The following is a 27,636-nucleotide window of genomic DNA, read 5'->3' as shown; positions in this document are numbered from 1 at the left end:
GAAAACTGACCTTTTTAGTCTTGTGGCCACTGCTGAGTTTTCCAAATTTGCTGGCATGTTGAGTGCAGCACTTTCACAGCATCATCTTTCAGGATTTGAAATAGCTCAACTGGAATTCCATCACCTCCACTAGCTTTGTTTGTAGTGATGCTTTGTAAGGCCCACTTGACTTCACATTCCAGGATGTCTGGCTCTAGGTGAGTGATCACACCATTGTGATTATCTGGGTCGTGAAGATCTTTTTTGTACAGTTCTTCTATGTATTCTTGCCATCTCTTCGTAGTATCTTCTGCCTCTGTTGGGTCCATACCATTTCTGTCCTTTATGGAGTCCATCTTTGCATGAAAAGTTGCTTTTATAGGCTGGGTAATTTCATATGCTAATGAGTGGGAGGATTATTACAACTTTGGGGGAAGGAATGGAGATTTCCAGGATTTGGGCTGCTTCCTACTGCTTGTTCTTTTGACAGTGCCTTGGAACTGTCATGGCACTTCTGGATGTGTCATTTAGCTTGTTGATTGAGGATCAAGTTCTAGTCAAAGGTCTTGTCTGCCATCTTGGACCCATTTGATTCTAATCCATTTATGTTGTGTCCTTGGGCTATGTCATTCTTTCAAAAGTTGTGCCCTGCCCCTTTCCCTCCTGTTGCAGTTTCACCCACAGATTTTTTTCTGTAAAAGAAAAAATGTTTAGTCTAGTGTCCATTCAAGGATTACATGTTGTATTTGGTTCTGTGTCTCTTTACTGTCTTTGTCTGCAAAGATCCTTAGTCTGCCTTTGTCATTCATGACCTGGTTCATTAAGTAGGTTGTCCCCTGATAAGGTGGTGCTAGTGCTAAAGAAGCCACCTGCCAATGCAGGAGACATAAGAGATGTGGGTTCCATCCCTGGGTCTTGAAGATCCCCTGGAGGAGGGCATGGCAACCCACTCCAGTATTCCCAAGGACAGAGGAGCCTGGTGGGCTACAGCTCATAGGGTTGCAAAGAGGTGGACGTGACTGAAGTCACGGAGCATGCACACGCACGCATGCCTGTCCCCTAATAAGCTGGAATTATCCTGGCAGTTTTGGCTCTAAGAGCGTGAAGAAGTTGCTCAGAAACCAAAGGCTTTACTGATGTATGAAGTGAAGTGAAGTCGCTCAGTCGTGTCCGACTCTTTGCAACCCCATGGACTGTAGCCTACCAGGCTCCTCAGTCCATGGAATTTTCCAAGCAAGAGTACTGGAGTGGGTTGCCATTTCCTTCTCCGGGGGATCTTCCCAACCCAGGGATTGAACCCTGGTCTCCCGTACTGCACGCAGACGCTTTACCATCTGAGCCACCAGGGAAGCTTACTGATGTATTGCAAGACAGATCACAGCATTGTGGGAATGTTGGAGACGCAATAATGATAGTTATTATGGTATATTTACTATATTCTGGGTATTCTTTTAAATGCTTTCCATATAGTAACTCATTTTATCTTTACAGCAACACTCATGTGATGCTATTATTATATTAGAGATGTGGAATATGAGAAACAAGAAGTTAAGTGACTTACCCAAGGTCATCCATCGAGGAAATGGCAAGGCTAGGAATCAGACCCCCTCTGGCAGGCTCCATCCCAACCTTGAGCTGTTAATCAGAATAAGCAGAGCCCCAGGGGTCCTGTGTTCTCAGGCAAGTTGTTAGGTCTAAAATCCCCAGTCTCATCAACTGAAAAAGTGGGACTAATGCATCTGTTTCAGTTGTTAGGTTTAACCAAAATAAGGTATCGTATATAAAATATACATAAAAGATAAGCATTTGATAAATAAGGATTCCATTTTTTTAAGAGTGAATATTGATAAAATTTTAAATGTAAATATTGAAAAGTTATACATGACTCACCCTGAAATATGGTGACTATCAGAGAGTACTTTTTTAATCACTGGGCGTGGGGAGAAGTGAACAGAAGTGACAAACACCAATTCATATTTTTAGATACTTTGAGGGGCTGGGGAAGGGCTAGCAGCAACCAAAACCACCTTCAGGGCAGAAGAGGCCGGATAGGAATGAGTCACAAAACACAATTTTAGAATGAATTTCTAGAAAGGACACCTGTATCTTTAGATGTATTGGGGGGGCGGGGGGAAAGGGTGTCTGTTTCCTATAAAGAGAAAGGTTAACACCACTCTATTCTGGGCTGAGGTATAATATTCTTCTAGCTTTAAAAAGACGGTTGCTCTCATTAGTGGCTGGCAGCATAAGAATCAAGAGGTCTTTATAAGAGAACTTTGAGAACACTGGGTTTACCGAATCACTGAAATGTCTAGTCATTTCATTGTGAACTTTTCATTTTGTCTTCAAAGACTTCAGCTGTAGAGTAAAGTAAATGAGGTATACATATACATATATCAATTCTTCTTAAGATTCTTTTCCCAGATAGGTTATTACAGATTGTTGAGTAGAGTTCCCTGCGCTGTACAGTAGGTCCTTATCAGTTATCTATCTCATATACATCTGAAACTAGCACAGCACTGTGAATCAGCTGGACTCCAGTTAAAGGGGGGAAGATGCCAAATACAGCCTCTGAAGCAATGGAGAAGATAAACCTGTGAAGGAGGTACCTCTTAATGACTGTGTTGGTTCAACTTCTTTATTTTGTAGCCTATAAATAGATTTGAGGGGGTACCTCTGCAGTCCAAGAACTTTATAGGCTCTGTAGCTATTGGGTAAAAAGTTCATTTGGGTGTTTCTGTACCATCTTATGAAAAAACCTCATGAAATTTTTGGCCAGTGCAATTGTAAGCAAGGACAGATTTTTCATCCTTTTTCTCAAAGCAAGAATGTTTCCTCTGACCCCATCTGTCAGGAGAACCCTAGGTATCCTTTCCCCACCATCTTTTTCCTCACAACTGTTTACTTCTGAACTCCACATCTACGGAGCTGAAAATAAGTGGTGACTTGTAGAGGGAAGACAAAGAGGGAGCGAGGGAGTGAGGGCTGAGTTCAGAAAGAATTCAGGCTCACACGTGAAGGGCTGCTGGTAGCCTCCTCCAGCTGTCCCCACAGCCCAGGTCCTCCTCCCCTCACCCCTGCCCCAGGGCTCCGCCTGACATCCCGGCCTCTGTTCCTCTCCTGGAAAGTCTGCTGACTCTCACCTTCCATAGCCGGCCTCAACCTGCACCTTCTCTGACCCAGCTCTCATCATGGATCTGTCCATTGCCCATTTTACAAGCAGCTTTTTCAACCACATTTTCCACTCAGCCAATAGGAAAACCAGGCCAAATTAGCCCTAACACAGAAGCCCGTGATTCCAAAAACTGTTGCAGGATGGAAATACGGGGGCCTTGGTTCAAAAAAGAGTTTCGAGAGAGAGAGTGGAGCATTAAATCAGCATAGGCCCTTCTGGGGCTCCCCACGTGGCTCTAGTAGTAAAGACCCATCTGCTGACGCAGGAGACATAAGACGAGGGTTCCCTCCAGGGTCAGGAGGGTCCCCTGGAGGAGGGCATGGCAACCACTCCAGCATTCTTGCCTGGGAGAACCCCATGGACAGAGGAGCCTGGCGAACTACAGCCCATAGGGTTGCAAAGAGTTGGACACAACTGAAGCGACTTAGCAACATGCAGGCCCTTCTAAGCATATGGCCCTGTGTGTCAGAACAGGTTACATGCTGTAAGGGTCCCCGGGGAGTTGAAAGTTGTTTTCCTTCTAGATAGGCTGACATATTTAAAAATCAATATATCATTGGAACAAAAACAAAACTGTACCTCAATCCAATTCCAATTGATTAGATGTTATCTGAAAATCTACTTAGTATAATGGCACAGGAACACATATTTAAATTTGGGGCTGAACTCCATGATAGAAGGATAGGTAAATTCTGTAAATGTTCGAGCATACCTATACTTTGCTTTAAAAGTAAGGAGGAAAAAAACAAAACTCCACAGGTATTTTTGTTGCTCAGTCAACATTAAATGTGTGTGAAGTGAAAGTCTCTCAGTCTTGTCCAACTCTTTGTGATCCCATGGACTATAGAGTCCATGGAATTCTCCAGGCCAGAATACTGGAGTGGGTAGCCTTTCCCTTCTCCAAGTAGCCTTTCCCTTATCAACATTAAGAATCATGGGAAAATAGACACCTGCGCTCCTCCTTTAAGAAGTGTCTGATTCTGTCGTCTGTGGTAGAGCCCAGGTGTCAGGAGCAGTGAACTGCACTAGACTGTGATACAAAGCCAGAGTTAATAAAACATGCAAAGAAATTTCATGCTTGCTCCATATACTAGAAGTTCCACTGCAGGAGTGGTGAACTGGGAATCACTAGCATTAAGAGCCATTTTTTGCTGTGCACTGTACTCAGGGCAAAGACCAAACACTCTGCAAGCGTTTGTTAAGTCTACACTTGAAGCAATTACAGAAAGTATACATTTGTTTGAACTATTGTACTTTCTTACAGAATCTGCAGTAATATACAGTCATCAGCAAATGCAGAGACTACTCCAAGGGAGGTCACAGCACTAGTGTGGCTTAGACTTGGAAGATACAGAGTCAAGTTCCATCCTTGCCAACTGAGCAAGTCCCCAGTTTACCAGATTACTATGTAGGGATTGTCATATGCTTCTGAGTCTCAGGATGCTGCTCTGTCTCGAAATAAGACCACAGAGCTGGTGTGAAGGAGACAGCTTCTGTATGAAGTTAGACTGTAGACTGTGAAGTAGTTAATAAATGTAAGGTATTCTTATTTAAATCTAACAGTGATAAAGAGAGAATAAATCCTCAAGTTAATATTACTAGTGAAGATTGGCTTTGGCATAGCAATTGGATAGTCAGCTAAAATTTGTTCCTTCTTCATCTGTGTTGCTTCCAACTCATCCCGAAGACTCAGATGTTAACCACTTTATGAAATATTTTGTGTTCCCACTGGCAGTTAATTATTCCTCCTTATATCTTAGCACAGGATTGTGATTTTATTTAATTACATGGATTTTCCTCTTTCCAGGCTATAAGCTTTCTGAGGACCAGGTCTCACCCTTCACTGAATTATCATGACTGGGGTGTGCTCCGTATGATTGACAAAGGAGGGAAAGGAACCAAGTATAAGTGAGAATAGTTTAGGCCATTTAAGGCATTTAAATGTGTATAGTGTAAAGCCATAGTTTCATAAGAACAGGGGTCTTGTTTGCCTGAATCCTTCCCTCCCTGAATTCATAATCCGTGCTGGGCACAGAGTAGGTAGCTTGGGAGAAATTTCTAAGTAAGAAAAGAAGAAAGGTTAGTGATAGGCCAAGGTTTCCATCAGCATTAACTCCTCCTGCTGTGTTTCATTTTGGGTAGTACAACCCCAAAGGGTCTATAAGCCTTATTCTGTTCCCTTGCCCCCCAGAGCTTCCAACGCTGAATAATCACCACCTTCCCAAGGCCTGATCCTCACCCACTGGTCGTTTTAGAACCCCTGCTCCTTCTCTAAAGGAATTTCTCATTGCTATAGGACTGTTCCATGCTCCTCCAACACTTGCTAATTTAGTAACCATAAATTCCTATAACAAGTCATGGGCACTAAATAGCCTCCTTACAGAGAAATGAAATATTTGAACCCTGAAGCACTTAAACCAAAGGATCAATCTACTGAGGAGTTTATCAGAGGTTGTAGATAAACAAATAGGTTGGTTTCAAATCACTCAGTACCTCCTCCTGCCTGGCCTATGTAGGGCCAACGTGGAGGAAGAAGATGAGCAATTCCTTGGAAAAGGTAGCACTTTACAGACTGCCAGTAAGAGTGCTGATCTAATGAAATCCCTGTTTTTAAAAGCAAACTGGAGATAGTAAGTCACAGTTTTATTACAACATGGGCCTTTTCTTAGGGTGCGGGACTCATTTGTGGCTAAATAAAACAGCTGGATTCTGTAGTTAGTGAGAATCAGTACCTTCAAGAGATACTTAATCTCTCAGAACAGACCAATGCTGACAGTTTCTGGGAGGAAAATACAGAATTAAAATATGAACCAAGATAATCTGCCTTTGGTCCAGTCCTCCTGGTTTCACATTGGGTAGGCTATGGCTGATCACAAACTTCAGTTGGGAGATTAACAGGTTTAAATCTATCACCTGGTCATCTTCTCCTGTACAGGGCCAAGAAGACGGCAGATAACATGACTGGTTAATGCTAATTCCCTCTGAAAGAAGAGAAGAGAGGGTCACATTTTCTCTGAATTTGAAACCAAGAGTGTTCTTTATTCAGTTGATTACAACTGTTCTTAAATGCTCCTTGGATAGTTTCCCTCTGGATTATGTTGCCTTCTGTCCTTAATCATGGATTTTCTAAGTAACCTCATTTAGTTCTCCTCCATGGACCAAATGTAACCTGATATTGAGGTGTTACTAATCCTTTAAAAAGCCAGGAGTTTGAGCTTTCACTGGACTTTGAAAGATTTTAATAACTGGATTTTTGTCTCTGATTGCTGATAATGTTTTTAATTTGGAGTTGGAGCAGTTCCCTCTGGTAATAAGTGCAGCCTGAGCAGACAGGGCATGCTATTGTTCTAAAACAATAGATTCAAATTAGATTTTGCCCAAACAGGTACAGAACTGAAAACCTTGGCTTCTGTTAATGCTGTATTTTAGGGCAAAAGTTCCTGTGTTCTGGTTGGCCTTTTTTACCTTCATGAGTTTTGGATTATCTGAATACCACCTTAAATTATATTTACTACTTTTCAGTACACTCACTGTAATACTTGAATACAGTGATTTCCATTATGGAAATTTTTATTTGCCGTTAGGTGGGAAACGAGTATTACTTGTACTTTAATTGAAGGTAATAAATACAATGAAAGCAAAAGTTATTAAATTCTGGCTAGATGATATTGCTTGCCAAAGGTTCTGAGCCCCAGGCCTCTCTCCCTTTATTTGAAAGGGGATTAACCTGGGTTGAAGTCATACTAGTACCACATTGAAACTTTCCTTCAGGGAATATGATGGATTGAAGAAAAACACAAAGGAAAGAAAGAAAAAACAGAGAATCCCTTTTCCTCTATTTAGTAACTTCCAGTCCTTTTGATTCCAAGTGTTACTCAGCACACATTTGAGAAACAATGCATTTGAAAAAACTGATTCCTTTTATATTTTGTGGTGAGGAATTCAATATTTGACTTATTAAACTAACATGAAACCCTGTTCAGGATGTAAGAAAACCCCCAAAAGTAGAAGGCACTGTCCCTATACCCAAGAAATGTGTCACCTAATAATACAAGGTGAGAAATTCATGATAAATGTATAGAAACAAGAGTTCCAGAAATAAGCAAGCACTTCAGTATTAATACTAGAATCTGAGCTGCAGAGGGTCACTCATGGGTCTTTCTGTAGCAGTTAGGAGAGTACTTGGCACCAGCAAATATCCACTGAGTCCACACTAACCATGCTCCCAGTCTCCCATTGGAGATTTGACCACTCTCGTGGCCAGGGAATAGGTTAGCACTATCTGGAGAGATTCGGAGAAGGCAGTGGCACCCCGCTCCAGTACTCTTGCCTGGAAAATCCCATGGATGGAGAAGCCTGGTAGGCTGCAGTCCATGGGGTTGCTAAGGGTCGGATACGACTGAGCGACTTCACTTTCACTTTTCACTTTCATGCACTGGAGAAGGAAATGGCAACCCACTCCAGTGTTCTTGCCTGGAGAATCCCAGGGAGGGGGGAGCCTGGTGGGCTGCTGTCTATGGGGTCACACAGAGTCGGACACGACTGAAGTGACTTAGCAGCAGCATCTGGAGAGATTACAGGGAAGCAAGATTTGCACACAATCTTGAAGGAAGGAATAGGCATCTCTGCACACACACACACACATACATGGGTGCATATGCAGACATATACGTGAACATACAGCATCTTAGAACAGAAGGCACAAGGTTCATATGAAAGCAGGGGGTTGAGACATGAGAACAGTCTCAAAAATACAAACTACTTTCCAATTTGAATAAATACTCCCCTTTCCTCAGATGTAGAGCCATTCTCCCCTTCTTGTTCATACACATCACACAATTAAGGCTCAGTTTCATCAAGACAGACCATCCTCTGTTAAAAATATAAAATACCTTCTATTTCAGTGTATATGGGGGTTGCATTTTGAGAAACCCAGGTTTATGAAGTATGCTGTCCACTAATGGATTCTGCAGAATCTCGTCAGTTGTTAAAGAGGGCCCCTTAAACCTTTGCATCTAGGCAGTTGTGCCATTTCCCACTATTCCCTTTGCTACATTTTAATAAAATGGAGTCATTTTTCTTCTGATATTCATTTGCCGTCACACGATTTGCTGCTCTAGCGATAGCAAAGTCTCAGGTAGTATTTTTCAAGAATAAACAAGAGAAGCAGATTGGCAGGATAATAAAAATGGGACAATAAGGTGGGAATTTCTCTTACTGCTATTTCTGAACAAGCTGAACTGTTGCAGAAATGGCTATGGGCCTCTTGGTCTGTCTCTCTGTAAGAGGGGAGCCCAGCTTCGTACCAAAGGATTTCTCAGGACCAGCCTGAAGACAGGAAGGGTTGATGTGAGCTGTGGCTGCACAGGCTTTGTGAAAGATTTCTCCTTTCTGAAACACGATTTCAAGACTTTAGTTTGGGTATTTCCCAGGCAGGTTAAGTGAAGCTTAAATCTTCAGCTCAGTTATACCTAGAGAATGTTTTTCTGAAAGCTCATTTTCACTTTCTTTCACTCTAAGGCTAGTTTTTAAATATATAGCTAAATAAGGACTTGGGCTTCCCTGATAGCTCAGTTGGTAAAGAGTCTGCCTGCAATGCAGGAGACCTGGGTTTTACCCCTGAGTTGGGAAGATCCCCTGGAGAAGGGAAAGGCTACCCACTCCAGTATTCTGGCCTAGAGAATTCCATGGACTGTATAGTCCATGGGGTCGCAGAGTCTAACACAACTGAGCAACTTGGACTTTCTTTCACTTTCACTTAAACAAGGACTTAGGCCAAACCATGAACTGAAAACCAGGGTATAAACCTTCTTAATTTATTGAACCTCAACTTTTTTGGGCACATGCTAGTTTTTTCAGTTATATTATTTTTCATATTCTTTTCCATTATGGTTTATCACAGGATATTGGATATAGTTCCCTGTGCTATACATTAGGAACTTGTTATTTATTGATACTATATACAATAGTTTGCATCTGATCATCTCAACTCCCAATCCATCCCTCCCCTGCTCCATCACCCCTTAGCAACCACAAGTCTGTTCTCTGTGAGTCTATTTCATAGGTAAGTTATGTTCTATTTTAGATTCCACATATAAATGATATATTTGTCTGACTTACTTAGTATGAAAATCTCTAGGTCCATCCATGTTGCTGCAAATGGCATTATGTTCCTTTTATGGCTGAGTAATATTTCATTGTGTGTGTGTATATACACCATATCCTCTTTTCCATTCATCTCTTGAAGGACATTTAGGTTGCTTCCATGTCTTGGCTATTGTGAATAGTGCTGCTATGAACATATGGGTGTATGTGTCTTTTCAAATTATAGTTTTGTCAGGATATATTCCCAGGAGTGGGACTGCTGGATCATATAGTAGCTTTTAGTTTTTTGAGAAACCTCCATCCTATTCTCCATAGTAGCTGCACCAATGAACATTCCAACCAACAGAGTAATAGAGTTCCCTTTTCTCCACACATACTCTAGCATTTGTTTTTTGTAGACTTAAAGATGGCCATTCTGGCTGGTATGTGATGGTACCTTATTGTTATTTTGATTTGCAGTTCCCTAATAATTAGCGATCCTGAGCATCTTTTCATGTGCCTATTGCTCATCTGTACATTTTCTTTGGAGAAACATCTATACACATTTTCTGTCCATTTTTTGATTGTTAGCATCACTTTTTTTTAAACTGAAGCAATAACCACCTTGACTTTTTTTGAACAGCCATATTTTGTGAAGCACTAGCAGGAACCAAAATTTCATGTTTTCTAAACTGAGTATCATTGCAAAATATTTCTAAACTTGAACTTTAAAGCTTCATTGACTCTCTGCCTGCAGTTAACCTAGTTGTCTCACAGGAAGGGGTGTGCACCTTGATGTCCAGTGTCCAGAGTCCTGACCCAGTTCTTGGCATCTGTTGGATGGAAAAGGCCAAAGTTCCATAGGAACTAATGAAATCACATTTTTGTCTTTCAGGTTCAGTACTTCTTCAAGATCTTGGATAACTAGCAGTGTAGAGAGTAAAGCAGTCACAGTTTGGGGCATTTAGACAAGAGTGAATCACGCACATGAGGAATGTGTTCATTCTTTTATTGTCCATTGTTTTAACCTGACTGAATACAAGATCAACAAGAGCACTGTACTCCTGGCAATTATGACATATGTTAGAACATGGATTTTGCACTGTAGACAACATTCAACATCAGTCTATGGGGTACTGCATTGCTTTTTATAAAGTCCAAAATAAAGATTTATTTTCAAACAAGTGACTTTGGTTTATTTCATACATTACACTTTTTCTTGCAGAAAAAAATAAAATTGTACAACTGCATAAATATAAAATTCTTCCACCATGAAAATGGTTAAAACATTCATAAAGACACAGCACCAGCATGTGATGCCTCCAGAGAAAGGAAAAAAGGAAAGTGAAAGAAAATGTACAAAGCAAATTAATCGGCCCTATCACCAGCCAAAGTGATGGGCGCTCCAGATCTTACCCACAGTTTCAGAACGGACCGGAGGACGGGGAAAGAGAAGTCAAGACAGCATTCAGTACAAAGCACAACACAACCCATCACCTTTGTGTGTGTTTCCGTAGTGTCACTTAAAATTGAAAGGGCAGTTCCCCCATGACAGCCCACCCCACCCCCACCCAGACCCAGGAGAAAAAAAGAAGAAAGAAGACCTAACACCACAGGAAAAGACTATGGAGTGTGTTAAAAATGCTCATCGATGGGCCGTTATATTTGAAAGAGCCAAACCCAAAGAGGAAAAAAAAAAAAGTACCATGCCAGTTTTATTCCCATTGAATATTTACACCTTGGACAGCAAACCTTGCTCACATAAAGTAGAAAACGGATACAATAAAACATGGCTTGAAAAATGACCAGAGTGTGCACCTAGAGTACTGTACACTAAATAAAATACACAAGGCAGCGATACTTAGGGGTCAGAAACACTGCTTACTACAAGTCAGTTATGGAATCATAATTTACAGTAAAAATGGGCACGTCCCAAGGCTCAATTTTTATTTTTTCTTTTGTCATTTACAGTAGAATAAATATTTTGTTGCTATTGCTACACTTTAAATTTACATTCTAACCTATTAAATGCAGAAAGCTAGTGTAAAGCATATAGATTAAGTGTAGGTCCCATACGTATGACAGTTTGTTCAAGACTAGTAGGTTTTTGTATCTTTTTTTTTAAACTTTTTTTAAATGGCTAGTGAGAAAGATGTGTGCTTGTGATCAGCTCTTAACTTCAATTTTTACATCAAAGCGTCCCTGAAAACGGTCTTTCTCACTGTACCCAATGTTCTCACCATACGCCTTACACTCTATGCGGATTTCAGTGTCCATGGTGAGGTTGGTGAACTGCACGGCCAGGAGAGGCTGCAGGTACTTGGGCTGCAGGAGCTTGCCATAGTAGGGATAATACTGCAGAGGGAAACCAGGGTAGCCGCCCAGTCCAAAGTACTCTATGCTTCCGACTTTTTCCTTATCTTCGTCTCGCTAAAAAGCCAGAGAGGGAATGAGATTTTAATGGCTCACATCCTGGGAATCACTATTCGTGCTCACATACAAATGAGACTGCCAGTCCCACAAAGCTGTCTGCTAGAACACCATCAGTCCTCCTGTAAGATGCCAGCTCAAGTCCCTTCTGGGAGGAGGTGAACATTAACCACCGGAGGCTATGACACGCCTAACATATACTGTATCTGACACACATGCAGCCTGATCCGTAGCAGCCCTGAGAAATCGTCCTCAAAGGAGGCTGTGCGTATGGTACAAACGGGAGGCTGCAGCAGAGGCCGATCAAGCACTTCTTCAAGCTAACACAACCTTCTAGAAATAGAGCCAACACTGAAAGTCAGGAACTCCAGTGTGGGTCCCGTGGATATTCTCAATGACATTATCCCTGAAAGTTTAACTATTTGCCTTGCATTTTCTTGTATCCATTTCCTTTCTTGATGCCAACATAAAATTGGACCTTTTGGAGATTCCTTTTATTCTACTTAAAGGAAATACACATTGATGGTTACCTTCATATTTTTATTTTTTTTAAAGAAAATCAAGAAACAACTTTTTAGTGTAAAATTGTCAGTTGGAAAAAAATGTTGGCCTCAAGTTTTTAACACAACATATGGGCTAGAGAAACATTTGTGTGGGCTAGTTCACCTCTCAGATCTTTAAACCAGTATCCCAACTGATTAAGTTTGTTTCTTGTTCCAGTGGAGAAACTGACAGTTTTACTCTTCTTCTATCTTATGGTTTTGTTAAGTTTTACCCAGTGTACCTACAACTCAATTGGCTGAGACTAATTCCTGGAAGCAGTGTTTCTTATTTCCATGTTAAAATTTTACCTGTAATTTAAGACCATCTCATTTATTCTCCCCTCTCCCCGACCGACCCTCAGTAACTCAGATCTCCTTACCTTGCCAGTGCACTGAACAGGCAGGACATACGGATTGTACTTCATCACTGGGTAAGTCTCCAAGGACTCATTCTTGGGAGGCTAAAAATAAAATCCATGTTGGTCACTAAGTCTGTAAATAATTTTTTTTATTTCTGAAACAGAAAACTAAAACTTGCAGCCCAAACAAGTACACTTTTGTCAGCTGAAATAATAACCAAACACTTGAGGACGGCAGAATGAATGACTGCCCTAACCAATCTAGGAAAGGTCACTAATTTTCTTGAAAATAAATGCCCAACTTTTGTTCTAAATGGAACTTCTAATGGTAACCCATTAGGTGCTCTATTCAAGAACACTGAAAAATAAAAGCCAAGTCAGAAATAATCCTCTCTTCTCATTTGCTAAGATTAAAATTAGATGGAAAGGTGGGTTGACATTTCTGTTTTTATAAAACTGGGCTTTCCTCCCAAGCCATGAATAAATAATGCCATCCTTCTCCTTCATGCATGCCTTCTTCAAGTAAGCTTTCCTTTTTTAAATCTCCAGTAGAGGCACTGTCATTTAAGCCCCAGTTTTGTTAGGAAATCCCGGCATACAGAACAGATAAAGGTGGCACCGCCCTACATGAAGGGGTCTCGTAAAGGGATGAGTCCACTGAAGGGACCCACAGTACACTTTGAAAGTTACGGCTGAAGTGAAATACCCAGGGCCTGCGCTCCTACATCCCTGGCTCAAATCCACCTCCTAAGACGTGTGAGGAACGTCTACTCCCTGGAACACAGCCACTTGCCTACTCACATCACATCAGCAGAGCCATGAGCCTTGACATGAGATGTAAACACACAGTCCAATCAGAGTTAGATAAAAGGGACACTTTTCTGTATTAGTAAGGGACTTTTTGGTACTATTCCTTGTTTTGGAATACAAAAAGATGACCATCTAGATTTAACTCTCTTGGAACTTTCTGCCAGCAATAGACTTATCTTTAAAATATATCTACTAACATAGAAAATGTTTCCTAACAAAGTAGTTACTGGAATCTATCTTCAGGGAGGAGGAAACAGGTACATGAGGGAAGATGTGGAGTTCCACGATCTCTATAACTGCAACAACAAAAGAGACTGGGATTTGGGATGGGGTGCTAGTCAGAAAGTGGTGATGGGTAACCAAGGGGAGTCCACAGCAGGGGGGGTTCAGGGGCAGACTGAAAAGTAAAAGGAGCTGAATTCATAACTTTAACAGAGCATCTTTACAAATATGGGAAGAGCTGTGAATCATAACAGACTAGAAGTACTGCCTCTATAGGGGACAAATATCATTCAGCAACTATAAAGAGAAAATACCAAAATTACCAAAAAGGTTCAAAGAGCAAAGATCACGATTAGTCCTTGGGACACACTGCACCAATTCCTTTCACTGCTAAGTAGCTGGTTTATCTTGGTGAAGAGCTTCCCAGCAATATGAACATCAGCTCTGTGTGTGATGTAATGGCTCTCACCCTTTTTCTTCCATTGTATGTTAGTCCAGACTTCCCTGGTGGCTCAATCAGTAAAAAAATCTACCTGCAATGCAGGAGATCGGAGTTTGATCCATGGGTCAGAAGATCCCCTGGAGAAGGAAATGGCAACCCACTCCGGTATTCTTGCCTAGGACATCCCATAGAGGAGCCTGGCAGGCTACAGTCCATGGGGTTGCAGAGAGTTGGTCATGACTGAGTGACTAAACCACCACCATCCTAGTCTAAGTGGAAAGAAGATTTAAAATTCTGTTGAGCGACACATAAATTTCTGTAGGCAGTCCATCAAATCAGCCAGCCATCTACCCACTCATCTATTTTTTCCTCCTGTGGCAGTGAGGGAGTTTTGCTACATCCTTCAGTTATGGTAATAAAACTTTTCATCTCTACATTGACTTTTTAAAAATATTATTCATGGGTAACACTGTGGGAAAAAATAGCATGTAACAGAAAGTTGATGAACAAAAAAGCCAGATTCCAGAAGGAAATAAGTTTGTTCGAAGTCAATTCCTATCAGAACCAAAACTACCCTCTTAATGGTGATGTTCATATGTACAAATGCAAGAAACCTTATGGAAGAATGCATGCTTAAGAGAAAAGGATGGCATTTTTAAATTCATGATCTGGGGGAGAAAATAAACAGCAATTGTATAAAAGCAGAGGTAACACCAATACAATTTTTCCTTCTAAAGAATTACTATCATCCCACTAAAGGTGAATGGAGCCAACTTGCCATTTTTTGGTGCTCTCAAGGAATACTCACCTTTCCATGGGCTGCAATAATGGCAAAAGCCAATGGCATTGTTATTAAAGTTCAACCTAGTATTCAACTAATCTTGCAATGAAATCTTTGTTCAGTAAAAACAAAGTTTATTTCTGATGATCACATCATTTTTTTCAAATTACCAGATACTTTCGTTTTTTTTAAATACTGTGGCCCCTAGAGTACCAAAACCAGAGTCTGACTGTACAGGCAGGTAGGTTTTAAACCTAAGAGATACCTGTTTCTCTTTTTACTTTCAAAGAATTTATACAATTACATTATAGAAATGCAGAACAGGGCCACCGGACTGATGTCTGAATTTGACTCTGCCACACAGGACTTCTCTAACTTTAGGAAATAAGATTAATAACCTAACTCTAAGAATTTCAAGATGGCTACAGAGGTTTTCAATGTTACTCTGATGGGGCTTTAAAACTGTCACTGAGGATCCTTTATTTTTTATTTTTTTTTTAGTTTTTAGTTTTTTATTTTTTTAATTTTAAAATCTTTAATTCTTACAGGCGTTCCCAAACATGAACCCCCCTCCCACCTCCCTCCCCATCACATCTCTCTGGGTCATCCCCATGCACCAGCCCCAAGCATGCTGTATCCTGCATCAGACATAGACTGGCAATTCAATTCTTACATGATAGTATACATGTTAGAATGCCACTCTCCCAAATCATCCCACCCTCTCCCTCTCCCTCTGAGTCCAAAAGTCCGTTATACACATCTGTGTCTTTTTTCCTGTCTTGCATACAGGGTCGTCATTGCCATCTTTCTAAATTCCATATATATGTGTTAGTACACTGTATTGGTGTTTTTCTTTCTGGCTTACTTCACTCTGTATAATCGGCTCCAGTTTCATCCATCTCATTAGAACTGATTCAAATGAATTCTTTTTAACGGCTGGGTAATACTCCATTGTGTATATGTACCACGGCTTTCTTATCCATTCATCTGCTGATGGACATCTAGGTTGTTTCCATGTCCTGGCTATTATAAACAGTGCTGCGATGAACATTGGGGTACATGTGTCTCTTTCAATTCTGGTTTCCTCGGTGTGTATGCCCAGCAGTGGGATTGCTGGGTCATATGGTAGTTCTATTTGCAATTTTTAAGGAATCTCCACACTGTTCTCCATAGTGGCTGTACTAGTTTGCATTCCCACCAACAGTGTGATAAGCAAAAATAAACAAATGGGATCTAATTAAAAGCTTCTGCACAACAAAGGAAAATATAAGCAAGGTGAAAAGACAGCCTTCTGAATGGGAGAAAATAATAGCAAATGAAGCAACTGACAAACAACTAATCTCAAAAATATACAAGCAACTTATGCCGCTCAATTCCAGAAAAATAAACGACCCAATCAAAAAATGGGCCAAAGAACTAAATAGACATTTCTCCAAAGAAGACATACGGATGGCTAACAAACACATGAAAAGATGCTCAACATCACTCATTATTAGAGAAATGAGGATCCTTTAAAAACTCATTATAGTCTCCTCTTCTCATACCAATTAAGGACTACATTTTAGTGTGAATGGCTCATTGAAATTCTGCAATTTAAAATATTACTTGCCTTAGGTTTGAAGCCCAGAACTCGGTTGAGCTTTATAATGACACATGGTTTGCCCTCTTTGTAGCCGTAAGTTTCATCATTTATTCCAGAGCAATTTCCCAGCCATTCAAGCTTGAACCTGCAGACTTTTCGCTCTCCTTGTTCGTTGTTAAATTCTCCTCGATCTTTGAGTTCGCTGGGCACATCTGAAAACGCAAATGCCATTTTCACATTGTACTGACAATTCCCTGAGCATTACTGATAGAGGACAGGGCTCTCTTCCCTGTCACCATGACTGATTCTCAGACAGAGCTATCCTGCACTTCCTGTATCGCCTGAATTAAGGAAAGATTCCCAGCAAGCCATCTCTCATCTCTCCCCTGACCTTAAAAAGGTATTTTTCCAAAAGCACTAGGCAGTACCTGACTTCACACCAAAATGTCATAGTACTCCATAGTGCTTGATGAGCAAGCATATGATGTCTGCTCTCTAACAATATTTCTCTTCCTTTAAATAATGGATGACTCTGCTGTTTAGAAGACTGAGAAGAAATTGGATCTCTCTTCATGAGTAGCATTGTTTGCACAGGTCAGCAACAGCTTAGATCAATAATGGGGATGTTATAATTAGAACACAAATTAAAAGGACTGCCAGTAATTTTCAGAACTAGAAGTTTCTTGATTGAGATTTCTTAGAGCTATGCTGCTAATGAACATGTTAAATAGTAAAAAGTGAACAGGAAAGAATAGTTTTTCCTTTTCAACCACCATTCAGGTTTAAAAAAAATTTTTTTTGAGTTTTTGCCTTTTAACACAGTTCTTATAAGCATTTGTTTGTTGGGGAAAATTTATAGCTGTGTGTTTTAAATTGAAAGCCTTAGGAAAAAAAAATGAAAATAGAATTCAAAGTTAAAGCATTCTGCAGGAAACTGATGCAGATACCATAAACTATGTATGTGTATGTATATATATGTACTTATATATATTTTTAAGTCCACAAATTAACTATTTTCCCTTCCAATAGTAAAGTACCTCAATTCAGTCCATCTCCTGAAAAGTGATTCACTCTATCATATGGGCCATTTAATTATTACAAAGTAAGATGAAAATCTCATTTAAATTCAAATGAGGAAAATTTCATGAAGATGTTTCTTTTAAATTACTAAATCCTTTCAAAATAACTTAAAATGACAATTTACCCCATATTACACAACAATCCGCCATATAAAGAACTGGAGTTGAATGGAATTAGAAAAACTGATTATCACTAAGTAACTCACAGCAAGTCTTATTTGTGATAGGTATGATAACAAAGCTGGGAAATTCATACTCCAGGGAGCAAGGGGGAGGATGTGTGTTTGTGTCAATGGCTTAATGAAACTAAGAGCTATTCTTTACGTTCATCAGTCATTCCCTTATCCAGATGCTTAGCTGCCCAAGATGTATTTCATTATCCATCCTGGCCAGGGTCTCTAAAATATACCCTGACCATAAACCCTCCTCCATCAGTTCAGTGTGGTTATAGCTAATCACACCAAAGGGTCATTTGGGTGAGAGAAGGTCCTATGAACTCTTCTGTAGGGGCCAGGGGATTGGGGGGAAGGAGCGGGGCAGAAATCTGGAAATATAAGCAATTATGTTTCTCAAAACCAATGTATGTAGGAGGATCAGAATTATAATATGGTCTTTGAGACTGATCAGTGAACAGAGATGCCTGGCAGTGTTCAAAACACACCTTTCAAATAGGGGTTAAAGTAACACTTGCAGCTATACAGTTTCACTGTATCCAAGCCTAAACCATAAAGTCTTTCTGCTGTAAAAAACAAAGAACAGTTCCTCTCAATATAGTCAGAGTTAATCTTTTAAATACTTCAGGAGGATCTTTCAATTATTAAATAACAAATAGAAACAGGAGATCAGAATTAATCAATCACAGTCATCCAAAACATTTCTACTTACTGCCACAATCTTCAAAAATCATATCATCCTTCTGGGCCGAATCTCTGTACTTCTTCAGGAAATTATCTATGTTATCCACATATGTCATATAGCTCTTGGGATCGTTAGGACGAAAGGCAATTTCAGTCTTTTGGATCTGAGGAATCTGTGTTAATCCTAGACCAGGTAGAAAGTTAGAAAAACAGAAAATCATGAGTGGGAAGGCAATCAACCATAATACTGCAGACTCTCCACATGTAAAACATACTTTGCTAATGCATTCTGGCTAAAAAGAAAGGCTTATGAGACTTCCCCAGTGGGTCCAGTGGTTAAGACTCCACCTTCCAATGCAGGGGTTGTGGGTTCAATTCCTGGTCAGGGAACTAAGGTCCCACAGGCTGCAGTGTGCAGCCCAAAAAAAAAAAAAAAAATTGGGTTAAATTCTCTCTCGTGTGAAATCCTTTCTCTGGCATTTAGGTTAAGTACATAAGTACCAATGACTGTGTCTTAATATCAGATATCATATAAGTTCCCCAGCAACATTTCATGATAGACATATCTCTGTTTTATGTATGAAATACTTCTTGCACAGAAAGCTTAAGTACCTGGCCCAAAGTCACAGAGGAAGTGGTGGAACCGGAATTCCAACCCAGGCATGCTGTACTCTAAAGCCTGCTCTCTTCCCAGTCTTCCTTTGTGCCCAAGTTAAAAAAAAAAATACATTGCAAGTCAGCATCTCATGCAGATGGTTCTTCCTTCCCTAACTGCACGTAAGACTGAGCACAGAGGTCTTCCTCCATATTCCTTTTAATCAATGAACTTATGACCAGTGGAAACTGCAGACTTAAGACTACTCAATAGAGATACATGAATCTTTTAACCTAGACTGGAGGAATATGGAATTCATGTGCTTCTCCAGCTTTCCATTCCAAACATTCTAAGCAAGTGCCAGACAGGGTAAAAACCAAAGTATGTATACCTTGGATTTCCACTCTTTAACAGACTTTTTAGATTCTTTGACTTCTAAAAGCCTCTGCCATTTACATGACTTCCTAGATAAACATTTGAGCAATGCTACACAGCACTGCCTCAGATAGTGACTGGACAGTCAATCACAACAGCATTCTATTCTAGGACTGCGAGATAAAATATAAAATGCACAGTTACACTTGAATTTCAGATAAACCATGAATAATGTTTTATACAAGTATGTCTTATGTAAAACTGGGGACATACATAAAAAATTATTCATGGTTTACCTGAAGTTCATATTTAATTGGGCATCCTATATTTTTATCTGTTAATCTAGCAACCCTATATGAATCCCCAGTCCCAGACTTGTCCTCTTGGTGTTGGGCACAGAAGGAGCCTCATCATCACAGTCTTGCAGGGTAACCTCCATTGCTCTCATTTAGAGGCTTATTAAATGTGCAGCCTTGCCGGCTCTGCTGGGGACCTGTCAAATTCCCATCTCTAAGGGTGCAACATGGGAATCTCTGCTTATTAAGCTTGAAGAGATCCTTAAGCATTCTTGGTTTGAGAACTACTGCTATAGAGGATGAGAACCTGGGTGTGGCAGTCCTGACTCAATGACCTCATTAAAGCAGAAGTGATAACCAGAGGGTAGTAACCATTGGGTGGTTTAGTCACTAAGTCGAGTCTGACTCTTGCAACCCCACGGACTATAGTCTGCCAGGCTCCTCTGTCCATGGGATTCTCCAGGTAAGAATACTGAAGTGGGTTGCCATCTCTTTTTCCAGGGGATCTTCCTGACCCAGAAATCGAACCACGTTCTCCTGCATTGCAGGCAGATTCTTTATCAACTGAGCTACAAGGGAAGCCCATTTAGCAGCACCATTTGTGAGGCTTCAGACCAGGTTTCAGTAGGGTCTGGGCTAAATGACCTGTTATTTTCCCTCATCATTAACGATGGCTTTGCACTTCAAAAGTAATTAAATAATGAGGCTGGGGAGACCTCAGGGTTGAATGGGAAGTTCTTCTGTGCCTGCAGTTACCTAAAGGCATGGAAATGATGAAGACAGGGAACGCAAGGGTCTACAGCTGGGCAGAGAGGGTGCCCGAGGCAAGCTACGAGTGACATTAAGAGTCATCTCAGAAGGATAATGGAGAACCTGAAGAATTTCTGGGGGGAAGGGGAGTGTCAATGGTGATAAAAATGAGTCTAAAAGGGAAGAAGCAGGAAAAGACTCTTCCATTAAAAACAAAGGTTACTACAATTAAAACATTTTTTATGATGCTCACAAACCATAGAAAATCATGACTTAAGCAATTTAAATATACTCTAAAAAATGTTTTTCCGTTGACACATTATTAACTTAGAAAATGGGCATTGTGATTATTTATAGCACAAAAAGAGGCCACATGATGAAGACATACATGCAAATATACACAGACTGCCACTGGGACTGCCTGCCTGAGCTAGAGCAGCAGACAGCGCTCCTCCCTCTGAAATGCAGAAAGTCTAGGAGGGAGGGTCGTTGCTGGTTTGCTTTGTAAACAAGACACCTAAGTCAAGGTGACTTCCCTGGACCTGGGGAAGAGCAGAGGCAGGCCCAGAGCTGGAGGTTTCACAGAACTCGGGGGGCGCGGATGTTCTAATCCTGTAGTCAGGAGGGAACAGAGGAGCCTCGAGGGACATTCACTGGTCTCCAGGGGTGGGGGCGGGGGCACTGAGAAAGGCAGCGCACAGGGCGAGCAGAGCACTCAGGCAAATGCTGCCAAAGGCATCAGGTACTCTGTGTGCCTGCAAGGGGGTGGGCAGAAACGGACTAAGACCTAGGTGCACACGGTTCAACAGTGTTTCCAGGCTTGGGAAAGAGAGGGGCAGGAGAGCAGTGGACAGAGGAAAGAGAGGAGACCAACTGTCAGAAGCCAAGGGGTGGTCTCCCCTCAACTTCAGGAAGGAAGGAGGTGGGGACGAACCGGCTGGCTGACTGCAAGGACATCAGCGTGGTGAGTCAGGCATGGCAGCCGCCGTCTCTCTGCAGAGCGGTGACACAGCAATACACAAAACACTACCAAACGTCCATGAGCCTGGTGTGAGATTTGGAGCATCTCACCCAACAGTTCGAAAGGTCACGTGGAGAGCAAACATGGTAGCGTCGGCATGGCGAGGTGAGGGTCACCCGGGTCAGCGCTCCCTCTGGCCCAGCTGCAGCTCTCCTCCCCAGCAGTCTGCCTTGCACTTTCTGGCCGCTTTCGCATTTCTCTCCCCTGGCTATTCTACCTCCCAGGTGTGTACGTGTGTATGAGTATGAGTGATGTACTTCTCCGGTTCTCCCAGAGAAGAAAGAGCAAGAAGAGGAGGTGGGGTTCTGCAGAGAGCTGTCCTTTCCCTTTCAGTGCCCAGTGCAGGGTCCCCACTATTAAAGAAGCATTAGCTCCTTTCACCCAGTGCTCTGGCTCTTTACTACCAAAAGGGCACAGCTAGTGAGTTCTTCAGCAGCCTGAGAGCTCTGGTGAAAGCCAAATTCATGCCTATCCAGAGACTTGTACCAGGGACCCTTTTTTTTTTTTTAAATAATGTGACAGAGGAGACCACCTTGGTAGCATCCAAGGCCAGTCCATTTCTATCGCCACAATTACTGTAGCAAACCTGGTGCCCCTCACTCCTGCAACATCAGGCAGAGCTAGTGGTCGAGTCTGCACACCAGCAATTCTTATCAGAAACGCTGCTGTGAGCACACGCACACATAATATACAAATATCCAGAAGGCCACCCCAGAGTCAAGTGCGGCTCTCGCCTCCTTGGTGTGTTCTTCAGCTCCCCTTCCTCGTATTTCTGGAAGGCCCCTCACTCTCTCACCCACCACCTTTGCCTCTTCTCTTTTCTTTGTGTAGAATCTGCTAACCTGAGAATTTCTCTTCCTGGAAGCTATCAGAGAGCAATCCCCTGGACTGTTCTGTTCTGGATAATCTTAATTAGGAGCGTTCTCTGCTGAGATTTTCTCTAAACCATTAGGAAAATTCCTAATAATTTCTCTAAAGCAATTAGATACTCAAAAGAAGATGATGAAGGACCCTTGACCTGGTATCTAAACCCTTTAAACCATTTATATTATCAGACTAATTTTCCATTAGTCTGGGATAAAAAGGGATAGAACTGGATTTGGCAACTTCTTTATTTTCTTGGGGCTTCCCTGGTGGCTCAGATGGTAAAGAATCTGCTTGCAATGAGGGAGACCTGGGTTCGATCCCTGGGTCAGGAATATCTCCTGGAGAAGGAAACAGCTACCCACTCCAGTATTCTGGACTGGAGAATTCCATGGACAGAGGAGCCTGGCAGGCTACAGTTGATGGGATCACAAAGAGTCATCTTGAGTCCATAAGCAAATTTCTCAACCATGACCCTCTCCAAGGACTACACAAATCCCTTCAGCTGTCCCTCTCCACAATGCTCACTCCTTATGATTGTTAGTTATAGCTCTGGACAAGGACAAGCTTTGCAGTAGTAACTCTGAGAGGCCAAGCCAGCAGAATACCCAATCACTGACTTGCAGTTTCAAATTATATTCTAGGAAACAGACCTAACCTTGTGCTTCTCCAGGCTTCTGAACTTGAACCTACATGAACCACACTAAGCTCTGGACAGCTTAGCCCTCAACTGATCATTTGCCGTAAACTGCAGACTATTATCAAATAGTCACCTGAAAGGACTGAAATGAGAATCTGGAGGTGTGAAGCTTTAATATGTGGTTTTTAACTAGCATGTCAACTTCACGTAAGATTTGAAGTTAAAAATAATTAAAAAAAAAAAAACAAAACCCTGGACTTTGAATTACATTGACCTCTACTTGGTTCCCCATTTCTTGAGAAAACAAATAAGGAAAACACATCACCACAGACTTTAGTAGGGTTCATAGCAGGAGGGGTCAGGGGAAAGTAAAAGAGGAAGAGAAAGGAAAGAGAAAAGACAGACTGTTCATTAAGAAAAGTATTTTGCTTCTAATTAGGTTTATAATGTAGCAAGCTTATAATTTCTCCATCTACTTACGAGTTTGAAGTATTTAAACTAGAATGCATTCATTTTAACCTTTCAAAGTTACTCAAAGGGAGTTCCAAAGTACAGCTGCTTGTGCCTGTCATTTATTACAACCAATAAATTACTAGGCCAAATGCCCTAAATAGGAATCACTTTCCACAGAAACCTCCAGAAGACAAAAAAAGTGCTTATAAAGGTAGCCTTGCACATACTACATACATACTGGTCTCCTGAACATTCCAAGTAGAAAAGTAATTTTCCATTCAAAGAAACAACTGGGAACGTGGTTTTATACACATAGTCATACAAATCTAGGTACACATAAATACACACATGCATGGGCTTCCCTGGTGGCTCAGTGGTAAAAAACCTGCCTGCCAACGCAGGATAGGCAGGAGATGAGGGTTTGATCCCTGAGTCAGGAAGATCCCCTGGAGGAGGAAATGGCCACCCACTCCAGTATTCTTGCCTGGAAAATTCCACAGATAGAGGAGCCTGGCAGAGTACAGTCCATGGGGTCACAAAGAGTTGGACACTACTGAGTGCATGCACACACCCGCACATACACACATACACACACACACATGTACTCCCCCTTCACACACACACACACACACACACACACACACACGTACTCCCCCTTCAAATGCCACTAGGATATTTATGGGTTTTGACTGTTGCTTTTAATTTTTATGTTACCTATGTAGGATTAGTATCAATTTACCTAACAAAAATACAGTGAGGGCACAGGAGAAAAGGTGCCACTGTATTTTCTGGAAACCAGTCGCCTAAACCTCACCTCTGCCTCTGATTCGCTTTCCACTGTGGCCTGGGATCAGCTGAAGTCAACCCCCCTGCCTCTGGGAAGGTTCACGTCTCCACCCTCCCCAACCCTCAAGAATCTCAAGAAGCTGCTCTCTTTGAAAAGCCTTAGAAAGATGGGTTGCTAGACTATTCTCTACAGCCTATTTGGGTGTTCAAAAACCCTCAGTGTATGGAAATCTTTTCTCCTAAGTTAAATGGCAGGCACATTGGTTGAAGGCTCTTCTCTATTTATGGAATTACCCTATGTCATCAGATATTTATTTTCCTATAGTTGTATAATCATCTTCAGGTGAGCAGAGAGAACTAGTGATATTTAATTCAATGGCTCTATCTTAGATACACATGGAATTTCACAGGGACATAGCTTTAATATCTTGTACAGCTCATTATTATGCTTGTTCTCAGTAAAATAAATGATAACCACTTTTATAATGGAAAACTATAAATAGTGAAATCTACCATATTAATGATGCTTTTTTAATCCAAGGCCAAATGGATGAACAAGCACAAACAGTATTTTGATTTTAGATACAAAATTTGCTAAGTGACCAATATCCTAAAACAAGACGCCACATTGAACAGGATATCTGCCGATGTCTACTCATGCATGTTATGTGGGGAAAGACACTTTTCTGGCTGGAAGCCACTAGGCGCTAGCCCCCATTTCCCCTTCGTCTTCCCAGCTCCCCTCATCTTGTCTGTCAGATGAGGCGTGGGGTCCTGAGATTACTAGAATGAGAGCACAGAACAAGCGCAGACAGCAAGTGCAACCCATCGTATTTTACCATAGACAGGGAGGGCAGAGCTGGAGGCTGTAAGGCTGATGTTCTTTCCACCACCTTCCCCAAGACAGAGCGGCGGAAAAGCCCTACACGAAGCTTCAGATTCATCTCCCCACTCCCATCTCCACCTCTGCATGAAATCTGTTACCTGGTCCTATTCACCAGAGGTCTTTGCTCTGCTCAGTCATCTAAAATGAGCATATGAAGTAAGATGCATTTTTTTCTGTGACTCCAAGAATGTTTTTAAGTTAATCAGTAGGCTTCCTGTGCACCTGAGCTGACATGATTAATCATACCTTTATCTTTAGACTGGAAGAAAAAGCACCCTGGGTGGGTGAGTTGTGAAGGCCTAAGAGGCAGGCTCACTGAGGAAGGGAACCTCAAGTTTGCTGTCCTCAACCCTTTAGCAAACTACGAGTCTGGGTAGGTGCCCCTGGAAACCCTAGTGCCACCAATGCCAACTCATCCATAGCCTCAGGCTCTGGGAGCAGGCTGGCAGGACCCATGTCGGGGAGGGAGGAGAGGCAGGTGAGGGAACTGAGTGCCAGGCGGAGCTGGAGGGCATCAGCTGTTTACCATATAAGCTCACAGATCAACGTAATCTAACGCAATAGCAGAAAAACATCTTGCTGGTGCCCTGAAGTAACAATTCCCCCAAAGTATAAGGAAGCCAAATACGTCCAATTCCCCCTTTTGAAATTTAGGTGAAAGAGACTAAATACAGTGTGGTATAGTTTGGAAAAAAAAAAAAAAAGGGAATTCTGAGACTGATGTAATGACTTCTCAAGAAATCACTGAGAATGAATGAGAAGGAATTACAATGAGATTGGAATTCCAGTGCCTTGACAAGATGTTTCCCAATCAAGGTGAAGTGGAGCCTGCTGGTGGTGGCAGTGTAGTCTGCTGGTCTCTGCCCACCCTATTCCCCTGCCTCATTGCTGGCTACCATCTCACTGAAAATATGAGCCTTTTAAAATGAATTCTTCCTACACTAAGCCATCTTTACATCAAAACAAAACAAACACCTGCCCATAACTTAAAAGGAAGTGTGCACATCCACACTGCTCACCAGGAAGCAAGGCAGCTGGGAGTCTCCTGGACCCCCTGACTAACACACAGTGACCTTCATTTCATCCCCCCGTGGCTCTGTGCATGCAGAGCGGGGTGGAATAGGAATGGAAGGGGAGACATTTCCCTCACACCACTGGCCAGGCAGCAAAAAGTGCAGGGTCAAACCAGGGGCAGGCATGGTGAGCGTGCATTTGCGTGTGTGTGGCGGGGCACGTGGGTGTGCCTGCTGCCCTCTCGCATACTGACAACTGCGTCTCTCTCCAGACCCAACACCCTTAACAGGTGATCTTCTTAAGAGGGTCCCCCGCTGGGGAGAGAGTAGGACCAACATGATGTCACTTAAATGTACTTAACCATTTTTCTTAAACGTGTTTCCTAACCCAGATTCTCCCACTCTCCATGCGAGAGCCGGCTCACTAAGTACAGCTGAGAGGAGCTACCCACGTCCGAGGTCAGGGGCAGCGGCCGAGAGTGACAAGCTGTGACGGCGCAGGAATGGCCGAGAGAAGCTACCCTGTGTCTGAAGTCAGGGGCACCGGCCGAGAGGAGCTACACTGCATCCGAGGTCAGTGGTGGCCGGGAGGAGTTATCCCGTGTCCAAGGTCGCGGTGGCGTCCAGGAGGAGACACCCTGCATCCGAGGTCAGGGTGGCGGCCAGGAGGAGCTACCCCGCGTCTGAGGCCAGGGGCCACCGGGAGGAGACACCCTGCGTCTGAGGCCAGGGGCGGCCGGGAGAAGCCACCTTGTGCCCGAGGCCAGGGGCGGCAGCTGGAAGGAGCCACCCACGCCGGAGGCCAGGGCCGGCGACCGGGAGGAGCAACCCAGGAGCGGTGGCTGCCCAGGCACAGGAGGGTCTAGAGGAGCTATCCCACGGTGAAAGTCAGGAACGGTGGCGGTAAGGAGATACCCCTCGTCCAAGGTAAGGAGCAGCAGCTGTTCTTTGCTGGAGAAGCCGTGAAGAGATACCCCCACGTCCAAGGTAAGAGAAAACCAAGTAAGATGGTAGGTGTTGCAAGAGGGCATCAGAGGGCAGACACAGTGAAACCATACTCACAGAAAACTAGTCAATCTAATCACACTAGGACCACAGCCTTGTCTAACTCAATGAAACCAAGCCATGCCTGCGGGGCAACCCAAGATGGGCGGGTCATGGTGGAGAGGCCTGACAGAATGTGGTCCACTGGAGAAGGGAATGGCAAGCCACTTCAGTACTCTTGCCTTGAGAACCCCATGAACAGTATGAAAAGGCAATATGATAGGATACCAAAAGAGGAACTCCCCAGGTCATTAGGTGCCCAATATGCTACTGGAGATCAGAGGAGAAATAACTACAGAAAAGAACGAAGGGATGGAACCAAAGTAAAAACAATACCCAGTTGTGGATATGACTGGTGATAGAAGCAAGATCCGATGCTATAAAGAGCACTATTGCACAGGAACCTGGAATGTCAGGTTCATGAATCAAGGCAAATTGGAAGTGGTCAAACAAGAGAGGGCAAGGGTGAACGTCAACATTCTAGGAAATCAGCGAACTAAAATGGACTGGAATGGGTAAATTTAACTCAGATGACCATTATATCTACTACTGTGGCCAGGAATCCCTCAGA

The 27,636-nt window shown here is 42.3% G+C and overlaps 2 protein-coding genes and 1 non-coding gene across 12 annotated transcripts in view; 1 reads left to right on the top strand and 2 right to left on the bottom strand.

The window, feature by feature from the left end:
* The window catches only part of NME7 (NME/NM23 family member 7), a 240,091-nt gene extending 229,669 nt beyond the window's left edge, over positions 1-10,422 (top strand). For all 6 annotated transcript variants that reach the window (XM_069545584.1, XM_069545585.1, XM_069545583.1 and 3 more), the window contains one exon: positions 10,134-10,422. In XM_069545584.1, coding sequence (XP_069401685.1) covers positions 10,134-10,166 — 33 coding nt within the window. In that variant the 3' untranslated portion in view covers positions 10,167-10,422. The remainder of the gene's footprint in view (positions 1-10,133) is intronic.
* The window catches only part of ATP1B1 (ATPase Na+/K+ transporting subunit beta 1), a 35,175-nt gene continuing 17,772 nt past the window's right edge, over positions 10,234-27,636 (bottom strand). For all 5 annotated transcript variants that reach the window (XM_069545595.1, XM_069545594.1, XM_069545591.1 and 2 more), the window contains 4 exons: positions 18,371-18,526; positions 16,434-16,618; positions 12,591-12,671; positions 10,234-11,668 (listed from right to left, as the gene is read on the bottom strand). In XM_069545595.1, the coding sequence (XP_069401696.1) occupies positions 11,405-11,668; positions 12,591-12,671; positions 16,434-16,618; positions 18,371-18,526 (686 nt within the window). In that variant the 3' untranslated portion in view covers positions 10,234-11,404. The remainder of the gene's footprint in view (positions 11,669-12,590; positions 12,672-16,433; positions 16,619-18,370; positions 18,527-27,636) is intronic.
* Positions 21,886-22,018, bottom strand: LOC138416693 (small nucleolar RNA SNORA66). The gene has a single exon (XR_011247813.1). It is a non-coding gene; the product is annotated as a small nucleolar RNA SNORA66 (small nucleolar RNA).

Source organism: Ovis canadensis, chromosome 12 (assembly GCF_042477335.2).
Source record: "Ovis canadensis isolate MfBH-ARS-UI-01 breed Bighorn chromosome 12, ARS-UI_OviCan_v2, whole genome shotgun sequence".
Classification (NCBI taxonomy): domain Eukaryota; kingdom Metazoa; phylum Chordata; class Mammalia; order Artiodactyla; family Bovidae; genus Ovis; species Ovis canadensis.
This window is presented reverse-complemented; position numbering and strand designations above follow the sequence as displayed.